Below are 19,398 nucleotides of genomic sequence, written 5' to 3'. Positions count from 1 at the left end.
TGCTGTGTGCAGAAGCTAACGTGTGAATGCTTTCAAAAGGGAGAGAGAGCAACAGAGACTGAGGAAGGAGAGAGGGAGTGTTCCCCAAGGACAGTCACAAGTTTCTGGTATGTAAATGATGAGTGGCTTTGCTGTTCTGAATGTGTGGAGAGGGAGAGCCGTGTTTCTGTTATGATGTATGCAGGAGACATATGACAGCTCGTCTCAAAGAATATTCCAGTTGGTTTTCCTGCTATAACTGACAAACAAAACACCTGGTTTGGGACCTCATTAAACACCAAAATAATATTCACATATTCACATTCTAAGGGAGGGTGATGTGACAGCATGTCATTTATTTATATATATAGTATATTCATATAATTGCCCATTTTCTTTTGTAGTATACAATCTATGATGATTTAAGAGAGTTTCACTTTCCATGGCTCAACATAACCCAACAATATTTCAGTGTACAGACAGTGTTCGTCCCTTTTTCTTTTTTTTCTTTTTTTTTTTTTTAAAGTGTTTTAGTTTGCTAACATTCTCTGAAATTCCTGGAAAAGAAGATAAGATTGTTTACCTGTTTAAATCTCTTTACTCGTGTTTCTCCAGCATTACATAGATCATATTTTTTATCAGTGATTTATGAGATTTGTTCTAGATCATAATGAAGGTCTGCAGATTTGATTGTGAAAGTTGTTAATGTTGGTCTCCCATTTTTGGACTTTTTTCCATAGTATACTTTGAAGCTATATAGGCAGCACTCAAGTTCTGGCTTATCTATCCATCCATCCATTAGCTATACCACTTATCCTTTGGGATGGAGCCAATCCCAGTTTACGTTGGGGCGAGAGGTGGGGTACACAGGTTACCAGTCTATTACAAGGCTGACATATTACATAAACAACCATTAACGCTCACATTCACACCTACGGGCAATTGAGAGTCGCCAATTAACCTCTGTGGTGGGAAGATGTGGGAATAGCAGCAGGAAACCCACGCATGCAGGCATGAAGAGAACATGCAGACTCCACAAAGAAAGGCCCCCGAACCCAGAACCTTTTAGCTGTGAGGGAACAATACTAATCACTGCACCACCGTGCCACAATTCTGGCTTATATGAATTTATGATGGGCATAACAGAATGCATAACACAATAATCAATACTTCATTCATTCATTTCTCCATTGTCATAGTTTTTTTGTGATTTTGATGAAAAACTAATAAATCATTTATTAATACAATCAGAATAAATTTTCTTTTGGCTAATTCAGTCAATTAAATAGCAGATATCACATGGATTCAAAAATCCAGTGGTACCATAAAGTCCTGATTTGACACACACACACATATACACACACACACAGGCAATGAAATGAAAATCAACACACTCCTGCCTGTACACAAGTGGGCACACACAACACAAAAAATGATCACATTCACAAAGGTTCCTGTTCCCACAGAGCTCAGTATCGGTCTGAGAGCCCTTTCACACATAGACCAAGTAACACTGACGGATTAACGTGTCCGGAAAAGGTAAGAGATCTGCCTTGTTCACACAATCACCAGTTGCACCCCTCTGACTGGCAGTCTTGAAAACAGAGCAGATTTAAGGCTGCTGCCTGCTTCACTTCAAGGACTGCTCAGAATGTGACATAGCCTGAAATACCACCAGATTTAGGAGTCTGCCTCCAAATACAGTTAAAGTCCTATTTTTCTATCAACCAAGTGATTAATGCTTAGTGTGTTTTTGTGATTATTATTAATTTAATGACTCCATAACACATGCAGCATGGTCCAAAGTTCTTCCTGTAGTTATGTGAGGAAGAGCCAGAGATAATAGTGCAGAATACTGATCCAAGAACCTCTTCCCTCAGGACCACACTAAACCCGCACAAATCATACTTTTTGATGCTTCAGTGAAATCAAATTTGTAAGATTTCCAAGGGGGATATTTGTTTGGAGCTACCGAGTGTGGAAAAATGCTCAAAACTGCCTGTAAATGGCTTGTATATGCTACTTTTTATCTTACATAAGAAGTCACATCTTCAGTGATATAAGCATTGTCTTACTTACTTTGCACCATTGTCTCATTTATAAAAGGCATGAACTTAAAGTTAGTAGCACTGACTGAAACGTTAACACAACAATCTGACACAGGAGCTTCCATTTATGAAAACGATTATACTGTCTTTTTTTTTTCAGTCAGGATCTTCACTGGAAAATTTTGTCCAACTCCTAATGTGGAGCATCGCCAAAGCTCATTTACTGCAAATCTGACTGTAACATTTACTTAAATATTAAAACTCCCCAAAAAAAGTTCCAATAAATGCACAGAAAAAGGTTGCATCTGTAGATGGGTTTGTCTCCTGGCCAGCTGCCAAGAGATGCCAGCAGAAACCCTGGCTGGCTGATGGTGCCAGCGCCTGGACTAGACAGACTGAGAAAAGCTGGCATGGCACCAGCCAGCCAAACCTGGCAACAAGCGGGCCGTCTGGAAAAAAAAAAAAAATTCTGGGAGATAGAAGTTTGGAATGATAGGAGCGGACTGGATAAGACTGGAGAGAATGATAATGTAGGTTTCTTGTAGAAAGCAAGTACTGATGTCAATTTAGATGCACACAAACACAAAGACAGACTGTCAAAGGGGTTTTCTTCTTGATAGTTCTTCCATGAAGTTCTGTTTTCCATAGCCTACCGAGTCTGCAGAAGAAAAACATTAAAGGGAGGATCTGGTGATATTCAACACCAGGTCAACAGGGAAGTCATCCTCACCCAAAAAAAATGAAGTTCTTTGGAATGGTTCTCCACATTTTTTGTCTCTTTGTGGTGTTTCTGCATTGCAAGAAAATCAAACACTTTTTTTCTGACAGAAACTGATGAAATTTGAACTCGGGTCAAGAGTCAGTCTAAAAGAGTCGAGAGCAGATGCTGTTGGTTAAGCAGATGTTGAATGAATGTTTGCCAGAGTATGTCTTACGATGATCTCCTGAACCAGAGGAGTAAAACAGTTTGTCTTGTGGGTTTTTCCTTCAACTGTGTGTTCATGAAGTTTCTTTAGGTGCTTTCTTCCATTGGTTGTTTCAACCAGATGTCTGTCTAGAGCAGTAAATGCTAACTCCCCAGGTGTCTTATTGTTCGAATCAAACCGATGCTGCTGCCAGAAACCAAAAAACCCACATAATGTCCTTGGTGTGAAAGATTTTTTCCTGAAAATCTGATTTTAAATGGACATGGGATTCAAGCAAAACCACTGAGATTGCATCAATAAATGTTAACGACAACTGGTTTTAGAGAAGGTAATCCACCCGCCTCAGTCACCAAACAACCGATTTTTTTTTTTTTTTGTATCTTGGCAGAGAAACTAAACTGGAGACGCCACAAAGAGAACCTGAACACAGACAGAGGCAGCCAGAAAGAAAAATCAGAGGAAAACTGGCAGGTTTCTTAAACAAGTGGCCAAGAGGTAAAATGTGCTGCAAGATGATTTCAAGATGGTCCCTTCGCAACAAGAGCAATATGTTTTTATGAGTCCTGGACCCAGTGTGAGACATTATGGTTATCATTCGGGCACTGAGCTGAATAAGTTAAAAACCTGAGGGCTCGTTTATTGTGCCTTACATAAATGAGCTCTGTTCTCTGCTGGGCTGACATCACAGTTAGAAGGAAATCTCCACTACAGTGCCGAATGCTTAGCTGTTGTAAAAAAAAAAAAAAAAAATCCACCATGTCCACAAACTGGAGGTGCAGGTGAATCTCTGCACTGAAATAACTATGTGAAAAAAAACATACTGGAGTTCTGAATAAACACCGAGAGCAGATTTTCTTTGTTTTCTTTGGTGATCTGGGTTAATGTTGACATGCCAACAGGAGAAACCGTCCGTCTCCATGTTACACACAAAGCCTGTTTGGTTTGTCCTAAGGCTCGTCTTCCATTACTTGTGAGTCAGTCCAGATCAAATAAGCCACTCATTTGGCAGACACATAACTGAGCCCAGAGACACTGATAGCTAAACACAGCTGCAGCCACTCCATGCATGTAGCTTTATATGTGTCTGTGTTTATGTGAGGTGTGTGTGTGTGTGTATAGGTAGAGACAGAGATGGCGTAAGAGTGTGACTTTATGTGTTTACATGTGTTTGAAGCGCCGAAAATGTCATTTCAGTGTCTTCCCATTTTTCATCTCCCACTCAAAGCTCTTACACTCCTCCTTGCCTCCTAATTAGCAAGCTGTATCACTTTTTCCCCCCTTGCCATTTTCTCTGCGAGAATAAAAACACTGCATCTCTTTTCATCTTCCGACCAGCCTTGTCTTACGGAGACAGAGGCAGAAAGTCCAAAGTTCATCTCATTAGCCCCGGTCACTTCCTGACTCATCTTCAAAGGTGGCGAAACAGCAGAAGACAAAAGGCACAGGACACAGTTTCATATACCACCACCCACAGACACAGTTACACCGAGAAATAGGAATGGGTAGCAGAGGAGATGAGAAGACGACACTGGTGGAGAAGACAGACAAAGGAGAAACTACGAACAAAAGTGCAGACACCATCTTGTCAGACCGCTCAAGAGACCTAAAGGCATGAAGGAAAACAAAAGAAAAAGAAAAACACATTGTGACACTTTTTTTCTCCCTTTCAATACCGTAAGATCATCTTAATATGAAAGCATATAAACCACAGAACTTGCAAACCCCATTGGAGCAGGGTTTTAAGCCTTCACTTATTTCTCAATTCAACTATTCCAGCAATGTTGAATCCAACAAAAACCATACATGAAAGTTATAATATCAGACCAAGACAGTAAAAGAGCTGCAGCTGCAACAAAAATAGAACTATAACCACATTGCGTAAGGCATTCTTTGACATTTAAGGAAATAGCAGTTTGCTCTCTAGCTGAGAGTTAAAAGACTGACACCCCCCTCCCTGTGTTAAAGAATGAAGCTGGAGTCGGAAGACAGTTAGCTTAGCTTAGCTTAACTGGAGGAGCAGAGGGATAAGTATGGGAGGGAGAAATAATTTAAGCAAGCAATCCTCCATAAAACCACACACTGTTACCATTATTGTTTTGCGTTTAGGTGTGTTTTTGACCTTTGAACAAAGCCTGGCTAATTTTTCCCCCTGCTTACAGTCTATGCTAAGCTAAGCGCTAAGCCTAACTGCCTCCGGTGATCAATTTTCTCATCCAAGTCTGGGCAAGAAAGCGAATAAGCTTATTTTCCAAAATGTTAAACTATTCCTTCACCCAAAATTTTGTTTAGCTTCCTTGAAGTTAAATGGTTTACATACAATATTAGCCGGAAGCAGCTCAATGAAACCACAGTCAGTAATGAAACCATTAGTAAAGGGGTTATAGGTAATACCCTAAAAGCCCGCATTGGGAGCAAACAATTGCAACACTACACTTCCTAGCTTATGTGGCTAATGTTAGCTACATCATAGATTACTTAGACCTACCTGCCCAACAAACACACCGACTCATTCATAAGTATTCATACTGCCAGAGCTCTGCACCTTTAAACCGGTGCACACATTGGTTTGTGAGAAACCAATCAACAATTCAAAGAGCACAGAAAGTAAAAAGAACTAGAGAAGCACCTGAGGGTATTTCCCAGCAAATACTCAGAGCCAGACCCCACTGCCTATTGAGAAAGCTTGAAATCTCAGCAGCCACTGAGGTGACAGAAGAGTGAAGGAGAAGTTTGTGCAAATATTTCCTACTCACATTCAACCTTCTGGAGATACAGGGTTTCTGTGTTGAAGCAGTTCATGTTTGTGACTGGCTAACTGAGCCGACCCTCACAACCACGTGACCCCAGTGTGAGAGAAGCATCATATAAGTTCTCACCATCAGAGACAAAGATGCAAACTGCTGTGACAGTAGCTGTGTTTTGTGTTTGTGTGTACAAGACTCCACAGTTTGAGAACCTGCCATTTCTTGGCTTCCCTCGCTGCACATTGTCTCTTCCACTCTTCCGTCCTTCCCACCCCCTGCACCAAATTTAGCATTTTTCCCTGCACCCTTAAGCACCCTTTGCCTCAAGGAAGAACCCCAAAGCCTACTGTTACATATGCACAGTCAGGTCTTCACCCAAACGGCTGCACCTATCCAAATAAAAAAAATCTGCAAACAGGCAAATAAACTTGGATGGAAATTCGAGACATTGCTTCTCAGTAACTGAAGGTTGGGTTTACTGTGAGTTTATGTATGCAACACGGAGCTCTGGGAGAGAGGCATAAACAGAGAGAGAAAAGAGAAAAGAGGCATGAAAAACTGTCTGATCTGCTTCTCCACAGTAGGAGCTCCAACTCTCTCCTCATCGAGAATGCAAAGCCTCTTCTGCACGAGTGTGTCTGCATACTGAGGGGGATGGGGGCCTTACAAATGCATAGTGTCTGGGGGAGGGAGCTGGTCCCTCGACTCTCCTTGCCCTCCCAAATGGGTATTTTGCTCACTGCCCCCTTGCCTTCACCACAAGCACCCCCCCCCCTTTTCCTTTCCCTCTCTCCCTCTCTCTCTCTCTTTCAGGGAAAGTTCATTTTGAGTCTGGCCCATTGTGGCGAGTGAAGGGACTGACTTGCTAAGGGGTGGCCTGAGGTCCCCTGGCTCACACTGCCAGGTCAGCCCTGTTGGAGCTAACTAAGTAACACTGGCAGGAATCTGGAGAGAGACAAAAAAGAAGAAGAACACAAAGCCTGGATCACTAATAAAGATCCTTTTCTCTCTCTCATTGAGTGCATTTGTTATCACTTTGTGTGTGTATGTGTGTGTGTGTGTGTGTGTGTGTGTGTGTGTGTGTGTCTGTGTGTGTTGAAGGTGTGTGTGTCTGTGCCAGTGTGTGCAAGAAGTAGAGTGTGAGCCTGTGTGAAGAAAGACAAGGCAGAGTGGGTGATAGTGAAAGGGAGATAAAGAGTGAGAGAGGTAATAGAGAAAGAGGGAATCATTCATTTTAAAAATGGAGAATGAGCTGATTAAACACTGCCAGTTAATTAGTTCTCCTCTTTAATACGCAGAGGACGGAGTTAGCTACTTTCACTGAAAACCTGGAGGGCTCAGCTGTATGAAGATAAACTAGGCTCAGTTCAATACACAGAATATTAGTGCTGGAAAGATTAAACAGTTCTTATGTCACCATAAAGTGTATATCTTAATGAATATCTATCTCAATATGTGATGGTATGTTTCACAATTTTTTGACACAAAACAGATAATTACAACTTGTGATTAATCGGTAATGATGTGGTTTGTCAGCCCAAGCCGTCTGCAAATTGCTTATTTTGTCTGACCAACACTCTCCAACTCAAAGATATTCAGTTTACAATGCTATGAAACACACAAACGGTTGCACTGATTAATACTACTAACTAATCAATTATTCAGCTCTATGCATGATTATGATACAATACACAGATGTAGACACGTGCATGTATGCGCACATGCAAGTGTCATCCTGATGTTTATCTCAGGTAAAACTGATAACGACAGGATGTTTGCAGCTGGAAAAAAAAAAAGAAAAAGTACTTTCCCTAATCAGACCATGTTTAACTATATTGCACTAAGATAGCAATGTTCCGTCTAGATTCCTAACATCTGAGGAGCCTGGCATTTCAGGGCAGGTCAGTATGAGATACGAGCAGGGAAAGATAGAGAGCAAGGAAAAGCAGACAAAAAGGCAAAGGCTGAGGAAGCTGCAAAAACACTGCAAAACCAATTTAAGTCAAGGCCAAACAGAGAGGAGGCCTACTTCAACTGAGAAATGTGGGAAACAGATCAAAAAGCGGTCAGATAAATGATCTGGCCACGACAGTACAGACAGATTTAAACCACAACAGCTGGTGCAGAAGGGGAAGAACATCAGTTTCATGCTCCATCGCGACCGCAGTCCAGCAGCAGCCAAGAGACGGTGCACTAGGCTGTACTTACACTGGCAAAAAAATTAAAAAGGATCTGATTGAAATGAATGGGAGTCGTGTCGTCCAAAAGCTCTGAAGAGAAAAAAAAAACAACATATCCCTCAAAATGTTTCTCCCCCCATATCTTTCTTCCAGCAAAGTTCTAGCACAAAGTTAACTGAAACAGTTGGCTGTCGGTATATTCAAAGAAAGATGATACATGACGTCTTTTCAGGTCTCTGTGGAAGCAATTTGGCAAATTTTAAAAATGAGTATGGCCAAGTTTTGAAACGGAAAATAAAGGCACATTGATTGATTTTGGTTTTTTAATGAGGGATGAGGAGTAGGTGTAATTTTACAAAATTTCAATTATAAGTAATCAAACTTTTCTTGGGTTCCAATATCTTTCTACTGGATTCTTCAGTCATCCCGATGTACAAGTTGAACTAATAGGGCAGCTATAAGACAAGAGTGAAAAACTGACCAATTATGATTATAAGACTTCATACAACACTTTATAATAGCAAAGCCCATGAAACCAACCAGTGATCTCATGCAAGAATTCATTTCATTCATTCACACAAGTATTTAAGACTAAAAAAATTGGAAATAAGGCTGTCTTTCTTCAGTTAAGAAGCAACAAGGTTTCTGTCTGCCAGCAGCACTTGATTCCCTGTCTCGTCCAACAAGTGTGGGGACTTCACCGTGTCTGGTGTGTGTACGGTTTGGAGGTTGGAGACACTGCGGTGCAAGGCGGTTGGACTCAGGCCAAGACATACAAGCAGCCCTACATTTAATGAAAACGTGGCCCTTTGCTCTGTTCTCCCCTCCATTGTGATGGGAAGATAAAGGTAACAGTCGACAGAACTGGGCTGTTTCCCTGGGTTTTGAACAGGCCAAGAATTTTAAAGACTGATATGAAAGTCATGCCAAGTTTTAAAACTCTGCAGACGTTGCTGTGGGACTTTGCAGCTGTTGGCAGAGAGCCTTTTTTTTTTTATGAATAAATAAGATCCTTAATTTCAGTCTAACAATGCAACATTTAAAATACAGAAAAGTTTAGTTTGGAAAGGAGGTCACATACAAACAACTTATCACCCCAGTTATCACGTTCATTTTTAATTCAGCTCGGATAAAAACAAGAAACAAAAAGACATAACTCTAAAAAGGACACACGCAAACAGAACAGAAAAACATGGAGTTATAAATTCTTCATGTATCAGCAGCAACTTGGGACGAAGAATCCAATAACTGAGCGTGAAAGCAAGTAAGTGTAAAAAAAAAATGTTTTTATAAAAGTCTCCTGTTAATACCAGTTTGGACCAAAAGCAACAGTTAAAATAGAAAAAGGTGCAGAGAGTTGAGCACAGCCACAAAGGGCTCATAAACCACTGAGGTACGTCAAGATATATGGCTGGACTCAAAACCAACAAATGCAAAACACCTGTAGGAGGAAGTTTGAGTGTATCGATGGGTCGACAAAACACAGGACTTTCGCATGGAAGACCGTTGTTTTTTTCCCCCGTAAGGAAATACGTACTTTGCTTTTTTAACTCAAACCATGATCTTAGCGTAAACCTAACCAAACCGCGACTGTTCATCAACCTTTATCAAGTTCGTATTATTGTTACCATGACGACGGGTCGTATCCAAGCGGCAATCTCAGACTCCACAGACAGCTAGTGGAGAAGGAAGAAAATATTTTGCCATTGGCATGAACGGCTAAAGCATAGTATCTAATATGGCTCCTAAGTCTGATCATTGAAAGACATCAGTATGCTTTAAACTAAGTGTTTGTCAGACTGTCTAACAGTGTCCGAAAACTTCCCAATATCAAAACTGCATCAATCAGCAACTTTTTTTTTTTTTTTTACTTTCTGAAAGAGTCAATCAAACGATGATGCCATGCCCACGTCACGCAGCCATCGGCCAGGTGTGTGGAGGTGAGAGACTATGCAGCGTTTGAACTTATCAAGCTCTTCTTCCACACAATTACCTCTATAACTTTTCGTACAGTCTTTCGAAACACCTACCATAGGTATTAAAAGGTGAACACGGGTTACTAGAATCAGACAGGAAAACTACAGTATCCCTTTCAGCAGAAAAAACCCTTCTTGGCTACAAAGACGCTTGAATGCAACGTTATTAAATGAATGTGACCACAAAACACAAAATGTTATAAAACCTAGATTCTGTGGTTTAGCTGTGATGGGATCTTCAGGGTCTTGTGTGAAGTTGTGAAAGGGAATAAAGAGGTACTTCACCAGCAACCTTAGAGTTTAGCTCAGTATCCCACTTTATACATGGATTGTAACAAATAACAAGGAGCAGTATCCATCCTCTGCCATTGGTAAGTTCCCATATTCTGTCATTTGCAACAGGGCACCAACTGGGAATAGTTGGTTATATTATGTAACCTCTGTGCCCTGAGGGGAGGGGAACAAAAAGAGCTCCATTATATCCTCAACAAGACAAGTTCAAGAATGTGCTTAGAGATATATTTGACACAAGTGTTCGTTTGCCCTTTGGATGACTGTTTTTGTGAAGAAAAAATGTTATACATGTCCTCTTCTTTCATAAAGCCTGTGTTATATATACTATTACATATTCAATTGAACATGCAGTCAACATCTACCAGCCCTGCATGGAGTGCTATAACATGGCAGATTAGATGTGCTGTGGTTCATACATACATTTAGCTTATAATTATGAATTGAAAATAATTGGACATTTGCAATGGCGCAAAACAAAGAGAAACACAGACTCTAAGTGAAAAGAGAGGATGAGAGAGAGATAGTTATAGTCCCACATGTAGCAGAGGGCCTGCGAGGCTCAGAGTAACCTTGACTGTTTGAGTACACAGCCATGTAGGCAATGCAGTAAGAGGCAAGAAGACTTTGAAGCTGTGCTGCAGAGAACCTAGCAGGAATCCTGATGTCCCGCTGTACATCCTCAAACCCCCCTCCTCCCTATCCGCCCGTCTCTGCAACGGATTCAACATAAAGCGAGGAAAAGAGAAGAAACGCAGCGAACGCACCCCAGAGACAGACAAAGGAGAGAGATTCAAATAAAAGGCAGGTGGAACGAAGGAAGACATTCATACATGGTAAAACAAACCTAATCAAATTGTCTGGTCCAAGTGAAAGAAAACAACAAAGCAGGAATCTGGGCTCTGTTGCCCTTGGACCAAACCCAAACCAGAAAATCACAGGCTAATGACAGCGCCAGAGCTGCCCCCAATTTTCCCTTTTCCTGCACAAACCTCCACTGCCCTCAAATTACTATCAATATTCAATTAGGGGGCCGGGGATACAGGACGAGCTGGCCTCAATAACAAACCACACTTCTCTGTGGATTATGACCCTTAAAACTAACACAGTGAAATTTCCTGCATAAATAAATCAGCCAATAAGGCGTAAATACCCTCTCAGTAAAAGCAATTGGGTCTTGGACTTTTGACACAGTGATGAGTGATCTCTCCTTGGCTTCACAATCTATGCATGCCTTTACGATGAAGTTTCCAACAGTGATGGAGCCCCTGTTGCTGTAGCTGTAGGTGGGAACATGTACCGTGGTCCTGGCTCTGGCGGGCGCCCACGTGACAAGAGTAGCACCAGGCACCACGTTTTTTTTTTTTTTTAATAACACGGAAAAGGGAAAGGAGGTTGAATTTCATATTTAGTCCCAATCCTAAATCCAGATTGCCATGTAAAACCTCCTGCTTTAAGCCACAGAAAATCTGTCATGGAACGCTCATTAGTTACATATCAGAGAAGTCTACTTTCACAACAACCAGACAGAGGAGTCGCACACAAGAAATCATTGTCATAAATCTTTCTGAAAGATAAGATATAGTTTCCGGGAGTGGGAGATTAAACAGAGAGAGGTCTGAGAGAGAAAGCCAGACACCGACGAATCAAAGATACAACAAATAGTGTGAATTAGCAGCAGCTCAACAAAAGCTACACTGAAGCCTTTTCAAGTAGATAACACATCAAACACAAGGACATTGTGATTTGTAAATAATGTGAAAGTAGAATATTTCCACATAATGGAATAATGGAAATAGAACTGACATCACCACTGTAGTAAACAGCTGAAATAATTGTTCTAGAGGCAACAGAATACACTGATAAAGACACCAACTGTAAAAGAAAGGGCTGCAACTAACCATTGTTTTGCCTGACCAACAGCATACACATACCCACAGATATGAGTGTTTACTTTCATACTACACAAAGAAAAGCACCGAATCATCATATTCTAGAGGCTGGAACCTGCAAATGTTTGGCATCGATGCTTAAAAATGAATCCAATCCGATATCAACATGGTAGCCAGTTATTTTTATGTTGATTGACTAATCAGCTCTGAAATATGTATGCTGTGTTATTGTTATGAACCTGTACCCTTTACAGTTAATCCATGATCAGATTTAAATGAATTGTAGACAACTGTAGCAGAAGTGTGTCTTTAAAAAAAAAAAAAAAAAAAGATTTTAAAATATTAAGCTGAGAAAACACATACTACGCTGAAAGCTTTGAAAAGTTGACCCATCAACTTAAACAAAGTGTCAACTGTACACCCTTATGTCCCCTGATAATTGAGTAACTCAATGACAGATTGAACAAGGCTGACCCAGTGACTCAGTGAAGCACTGACAAGGCGAGCCTCAAATTACACATCTGCCAGAGAATGAGGGGTGGAGTGGAGAGGGTTAGAATTACAGTTTAAATGGAGATGCTGGGATGTTCACTTGATAGGAAAAACCTTCAGATCTCATCTGAAACAGTACAGCACTAAGAGATAAAGAATGTCAGCTGAAAGTCAATGATTCAGTTTGGATAAAAACATGTGGAGGAAAAAAAAAAAAACACAGTGGAAAAATCAGCCTCCAGCACTGCACAGGGAAAAAATGGAAATGCCAAAGAGACAGAAAGATAAAGTGAAATCCAGTTCAACTGACACACCTGCAGTCTGAGAGTCAGGCCACATATGAGCAGCAGAGCAGGTGTCCGCACAGCCAGCATGGAGGACAGATTCCTGCAGTTGTTTTCACGGGCAGATGCAGGCTGTTTTTACTGGATGCACGTCTCTTACATTCGAGGAAAACCGCCTTCACAAATCCATGAAATGCACCGTTTCTATCAAACTCTCATTAGCTTCTTGCCAAGTCAGATTTTCACAGTTTGTACAACAACACGATCGTCTCAAACCTGTTTTCCCACGATACAGAGGAATGATGCCGAATGCGTGTTCTTTCATGATGATTTGACAGGGCAATATAAAATTTAAATGAGTCATGAAATATTAAGTGAGAGTGACAAAAGCCGTAATTGTTTTGCATTAATTGCATCTTTGAAGCTAATAGAAGAATTTTTCTCTGAGGAGAGAAAAGAAAAAGAAAAAATGGCAGAGATGGGAGGAAAAGAAGAACACTGAAATTTAAAGGGGAGTGATCAATGTTTTGTGCATACAACAACAGCAACAAAATGGGGAGAGGAGGAAAAAGACAGAAATTGAGGATAAACCGAAGCTCAGGTCACGAGTGGTGACAAAGGCGGATCCATGGGGATCAGAGGAAGCCCTCAAAGCCGCCTCCCAGAGCTGGGATGAAGGCGGCTCTGTGTGGAAGCAGAGAAGATGAAACACCATTTGGGGCTGGGGCCCCCCTGCTGCCTCGCCTCTGTGTTCAGGGCCTGTGAGCTCCTCTGCCTCTGAAGTGCAAAAAAAAAAAAAAACCCCTCACACCCAGCACTGCTGCACCCTGCGCCTTCTGCCATTTGGTGACTCGGTGCAGCTCGACACAGACGGACGTGGCAGAGAGGTGTTTCTGCTAGGTTTTCATAGTGCATGTATAAAGGAAATATTTTCAGAAGCTACAAAAAGGTGGTATTTTTTGGTATCTTCACTAAATTGTTGCTGACACTTTTTGTGGATCAACTAATCAATTAATGAACTAAACATCTCAGTTCAACACTCCATAATCAATCAGTGTTTAATATATGAATATGCTCTTCAAAATGTGGGGTTTCTGGTCATAGAAACTGGTCATGACTCCAACAAGGCAGAAAAATGACACAACCACGAACCATGTTACTTCAAAATAAAAAACACAAATCATGTCAGTAGAAGCTGAAAGTATGAACTAAATTAATCTATAATTTGATGATTAATTAATGTGTTAGGCACAAAATGCCAAAGACAAAAAAAAAGAATGGCTCCATCTTCTCAGATCAAAAATCTGCTCCTTTTCTCCTTTATATAGACGTACTTGTAAACTGAATATATTTGGGTTTTAAACTGATGGATGGACATGACAAGCAATTTGAAGGTGTGTCCTTGTGAGAACTGGGAACTTCTGAAGGGCATTTTCTGACATTTTACCAACTTAACATTTAACCAAAGGAAACGCTGGCTGCAGCTAGTTGTAATGAAATCTGATCAAACCCCAGCTGATGTCTCTGTTCACATGCTGTGCAAACTCGATCTGATTAATTGTCTGCATTTATTCATAAACAGCATCAGTTCTCATTGTGTCCAAACGCTGGTTTTCTGAATGGACTTCAGGCTGCAATCAAATAAAAAGGGATTTAACCGCATAAACCGATGTACAGGAGACCTACATTTTCTCTGATCCTCATGCAGACTACCCAGCTGAATTATCACTTGCTTCTTTTTTTTACCCGTACAATGGCATGTGTCAGTCTTTATAACGAGGCATAAATCATCTGACCTCCACCTCACAGTTAACTGTATCAAGCTGGTGCTATTTAGGAAGGATAGAGGCCGATCCTTTCATAGAAAGTACAATGAAATGCTGCTTCATGGCTGACTGCTCATGATGATCATTGTGGGTGACAGTTTATCCTCGTGTTTCATTTTCCTGTCCAGCGGACACAGGCAAACGCGCACACATCCAATGTGTCAAAATACATGTGATCTTTGATTAGAAAAAAAAGAAACCAGATGAGGAAGGAAATAAGAAAGGTGAAACACAAGCTGCCCAGGAACACCGAACCTCCAGCGTGTTGATGTCCCAGATAAACGCGTCCTAACTTCAAAGCGCCTGTTGTTGCACTGCAACACAGAGCGGAGCAACACTGGCAACTAAAGAGCTTATTGTTTCGTAACACTGCAACGTTTCTTTCAACAAAGTTTCCCCCTGCGATTATTACATTGTTTTAGTGTGTAGCTGTATTTCACCAACTGTTTGAGCCACTTTTTTTGGGGGGGGGGGGGATTTCAAACCGGCTACAGCTCGAAGTGCCACATGAATACCTCACAGTTTCACACAAAAACAAATTCAACGGCAATTCTCTTTTACCTGCATAGTAAAGACTCCCAGCTCCTGAGAGGACAGCTTTTTCATTTGATCGGCCAAAACTTGCGCTTCTTCCAGGATGGAAAACTCCGACTCAGCTCCGCAATATCCACAAGAAAGAGCTGAGCAGATTAAAACGAAGCTCCACGAAAAAGCCAACAAGCCCGTGTTAAACCGAAGGTGTTTATCCCGGAAAGCAGCGCGCGTATTCGGCGTCAAAACCACGGATCTCCCCCCTGTCCGCCTCGCCATGATGGCTGTGGTTCTGCAGGCTGGAGAAACACGGGAGTCTGAACTGGTGGCGGAGGGAGAAAAAAAAAACTTCAAGGGAAACTACTTTTACAACTTTGCAGCGTTGAGGACGTGTGCTCTTTCTCTCCTGTGCGAGTCTCCAAAAACATTTCTGGCCGCGCAAACCATCGCACCTCCTTGAAATCCCGCAAGAGAAGAAAACATATCCATGCGTGAAAGAGGATATGGCTTTTCTTTTCTTTTCTTTTTTTTTAAAACGCTGTCGGTGTTCCGTCTTCGATCAGTCGCTCCAACTCCTGGAAGTCTGGCAAAGTGTGTGTGTGTGTGCGTGTGTGTGTATGTGTGAGCCGGAGAATCACCACAGTGGGGGTGAAAGTGGGAGGCGTGGAAAACACAAGAGTCCTACCGGAGCCTGGATCTCTGGATCAATGGATCAGGGTTTCATTATGCCTTCAACCGGGCTACTGCTGGGAAAGGAGCCATCGTAATAAAAACCTGCATTTGAGGCGTAACCCACAAAGTAGCCTCCATAAACAGCCAGGGATTTTTTTTTTATCTTTATGATTAAGTTACAGATGAATCATCCGTTGCAAGGTTTTTAAAAACGTCCACAACCCCTTGGCTGATTAAAAAAAAACCCTTAAGGACATGAGACCATATCAGTGACTGACCCCTCAGCATTTCATTCTTTAACATTTTGTTCAGCCTTTTTTTTTTTGCAACATCAAACCCTTTTAACTGTTAACTCCACTCCAACTTGTAATGGGGGGTGGATTCATTAACATATCAACTGCATGCATTACTCACTCTTTTGTCATGGGGTCCATTTTGTGATGAATGAGTCCTCAAAATATTCTATTCACGGCAGTGCCGTTTATGAGCCCTAGATGTGGCGTTACTTACAGCCTCTTACACATTTCCTTTTGTTTAGGCTGCAGGATCATTGGATGTTTTTTGAAAACAGCACTATCTCTGTGTGACAGAGAGTTGTAAAACAACAGTTGTCATTCAAATTCCAAAAAAATAGAATAAAATGAATAAAGAGACACTTTTTCTTTATTTCCATCCGGGAGAGCAGATGATGTAAAGGTCCACACAGGTACGTATAGAAAGCTGTGCTGGTGATACATGTACCACTGTGGCTCTGTACGTGAAACCGATGCGTGGGAAAACAAAGTGCAGCATTTGTAAGAACATGAATGAAAGCAGTAGTAGAAAGGGTGTAGTAACCGTCAGAGACTCCGCTCCTGTAATAATCCACTTCATGGTTTTACTACAGCTTCACTTTGACTTTGGCGGAGCAGAGGCTTGTGTGTGTGTGTGTGTGTGTGTGTGTGTGTGTGTGTGCGCGTGTGTGTGTGTGCGTGTGTGTGTGTTTGGGCGATCCACATTGTGATTGCTGGCTGCAAAATAAAAACCAGTGACAGATAGCTCATTTGGTAAAGAGTCTTGTAGTCAAGTCCGATGTCGTGAAGCTCTGAAGCATAACAGCACTTCAGCCCATCCAACAGCTGACCTCTAATCGCTGCTCTCCCTCCCTTGCTCTCTCCTTCACTTCGTCGTGTTGAGTGTATTTGATTTGCAGCTGCACAGCTGGTCTCTTCTCAGCCATCTCACTGCTTCTCTTTTTCTTTTTCTTTTTGGGGAGATTCTTTATGGTCAACCAACATTTCATTTAGGGCACAAAAGGCCTGTTCCATGGCTGCTGGAACAGGGAAATATCGAATCACAAACACACAAAAAACATCATCTTACAAACTGTCATAAAGTGTATTATCCAGGTTCACTTTGTGGGCTTATTTCAAACGCCAGGTTTTACATTTTCTTTTGTAAATTTGGATTTAGGACATTTTATGACTTTTTGGTGATATGCAAACATTCAATTTCACTAAAGGAAGACTTTACTATCAGTTGAGTAACATCTCATGAGGTTTGGTTTGGTAACCTCTTACTGAAGGCGCCTTAGGATACATACACTCTTCTGAACGCCTGCTGTCGCAACATGTAACTCCAGGGTTGCCAGATACTGAGCTTGAAACTTATGTTTGCTGTGTGACTGTCAGATTGAATTACAGGACACTGTAGCTTTCTGGAAATGACTAAATGACTGAGTTTGTTCAGGGGTGAGATTATCAGTGGCACCTGATCACAAATGATTTACAGAATATGATATTGCTGTTTTTGATGTATCATAAAACCTGATACCACTGTGCAGCTCAGTGTCTATTAATGCTTATTCACATTTCACATATTTGCCAGAAGTAATTACATATGTTACTCTGTGCCAGATCTATCCTTAACTTTTAAGGATTGCCTGCAGAGGCACGCGATACACAGATGGACTGAGATCAAAAACACACCTTCTGCCCAACACTGTTAGTCATGTAATGAGGCCCCTGGTGGCATTGTACTGCTTGCTTTATGTGTCAATCACACCAGACCTGAAAGTAGCGTCCTCTCGGTTTTTAATCCATCAGCTCATATCAATGGTCAATATATATCGTCATGACAGTCATGGGAGTCTACTGAAGAAACAAATGTAGTTGTGAAGTGTTTGAGCCGCAGTAACTGTACACGACTCTGTTACACAAGTCTTTGCACAGTAAATGTTTGGTCTAAAGCAGCTACGTATAACAGCAGTACGCTATGTCCTTTTACCATTAACTGTGTGATGATTATTTTTCATATTCATGATACATCAATTGCTGGAGAGTTGGCTTATATAAATATATAATTAATGCATAATTTCTATGTTTTAGTCAGCCAGTCAACCAGGTTTAGTCATGGTTTTGATCATAGTGAGGATAGAGCAGCCTGCCCACCACGATTGTTTCACACTGGAGCCAAAATAACTTCAATGCCTCTTGAGTGAAATATCATCTGTCAAATAGAGAAATAGTTTTGGTGTGTGGTATTTAGAGAAGGAAAAATCAAGTTGAAAAACTTGCATTTGTTACATGGCCTGCAGTGAAATTCATTGTGAGATCTGTAAACAGTCATTTTATTGAATGCTGAATTTATTGAAACTGCTTTTTCAGGCTGTACCTCTCATAAGATTTTTTATTTTATTTTACTGAACTCTTTTTTTTCTTTTGCTGCTTCCAATTGTCCTCTCATGACTTAATACAAATGGATTGCTCTGCTTATAAAAGGCAAGTGTGATTGATGCAGTCAGAGAACACACAGCTTTCCAGACTGTGCTCTGCAGCAGGAAGAGAGTCCCTGACTTCAGACTTTGCTATGTTCCTGAATGGGTCACTTGTCTGGGTCTTTGGCTGCCGACTCCATCAGATGTTTGCACGGCCGTCAGATGCTTTTAGACACTTGCAAACACAAGGATGTTTGTTAAGTGGTTAGATGTAGTGTGTGCACCACATACATTATCAGTTCCCTGGAAGATCCCTGTTTTCTAGGGATTGTGTTGTTTCACCTTCAGCTCTCAAACCTGTAGTTTATTTGCACATTGTGTTAGGTGTTCTTTATTTATGAGGGCAGAAATGATAAGTTTTTTGAAGGGAACTCATTTCCTGAATTAGTTGAGATATTTGTGCAGGAGAAAATTGCTAAAGATCCTTGTGCAAACATTTGAAAGAATGTATAAATTAACATAATTTAAAGCACACCAAAATAACTCAAAGTATAATTTTAACACCACAAGTTTTTAAAATCACATGGTCAATTTCTCTCCTCCCAGCCACAGAGGAAGAGCTGACCTCATCAAAGCTAAGTGAGAGAAGTGTTTATGAGTCTGCAGGATTTTTAAAAACATACTCAACTCACTCTGCGCCACACCTGTTAATGTGTGTATGTGTATGAATGTGTTTGTGTTCTTGTACATGAATATGTGTCGTGCTACAGCAGGTGCACCCTGTTCACAGCGCAGGCAAAGAGATGTTCAGAGGAAAAGATTCGACATGTTTTGCATTCTAGATTTCCATTAATACAAAAGA

General features: G+C 41.1%; 1 protein-coding gene across 2 annotated transcripts in view; it reads right to left on the bottom strand.

The window, feature by feature from the left end:
* Positions 1-15,808, bottom strand: part of cachd1 (cache domain containing 1) — an 86,446-nt gene extending 70,638 nt beyond the window's left edge. For both annotated transcript variants that reach the window (XM_023394576.2, XM_023394577.2), the window contains exon 1: positions 15,200-15,808. In XM_023394576.2, the coding sequence (XP_023250344.1) occupies positions 15,200-15,448 (249 nt within the window). In that variant the 5' untranslated portion in view covers positions 15,449-15,808. The remainder of the gene's footprint in view (positions 1-15,199) is intronic.
* Positions 15,809-19,398: the final 3,590 nt, after the last annotated feature.

Source organism: Seriola lalandi, unplaced genomic scaffold, assembly GCF_002814215.2.
Source record: "Seriola lalandi dorsalis isolate HSWRI2012SDOR001 ecotype SW California unplaced genomic scaffold, Sedor1 jcf7180002054949, whole genome shotgun sequence".
Taxonomy (NCBI): Eukaryota; Metazoa; Chordata; class Actinopteri; order Carangiformes; family Carangidae; genus Seriola; species Seriola lalandi.
This window is presented reverse-complemented; position numbering and strand designations above follow the sequence as displayed.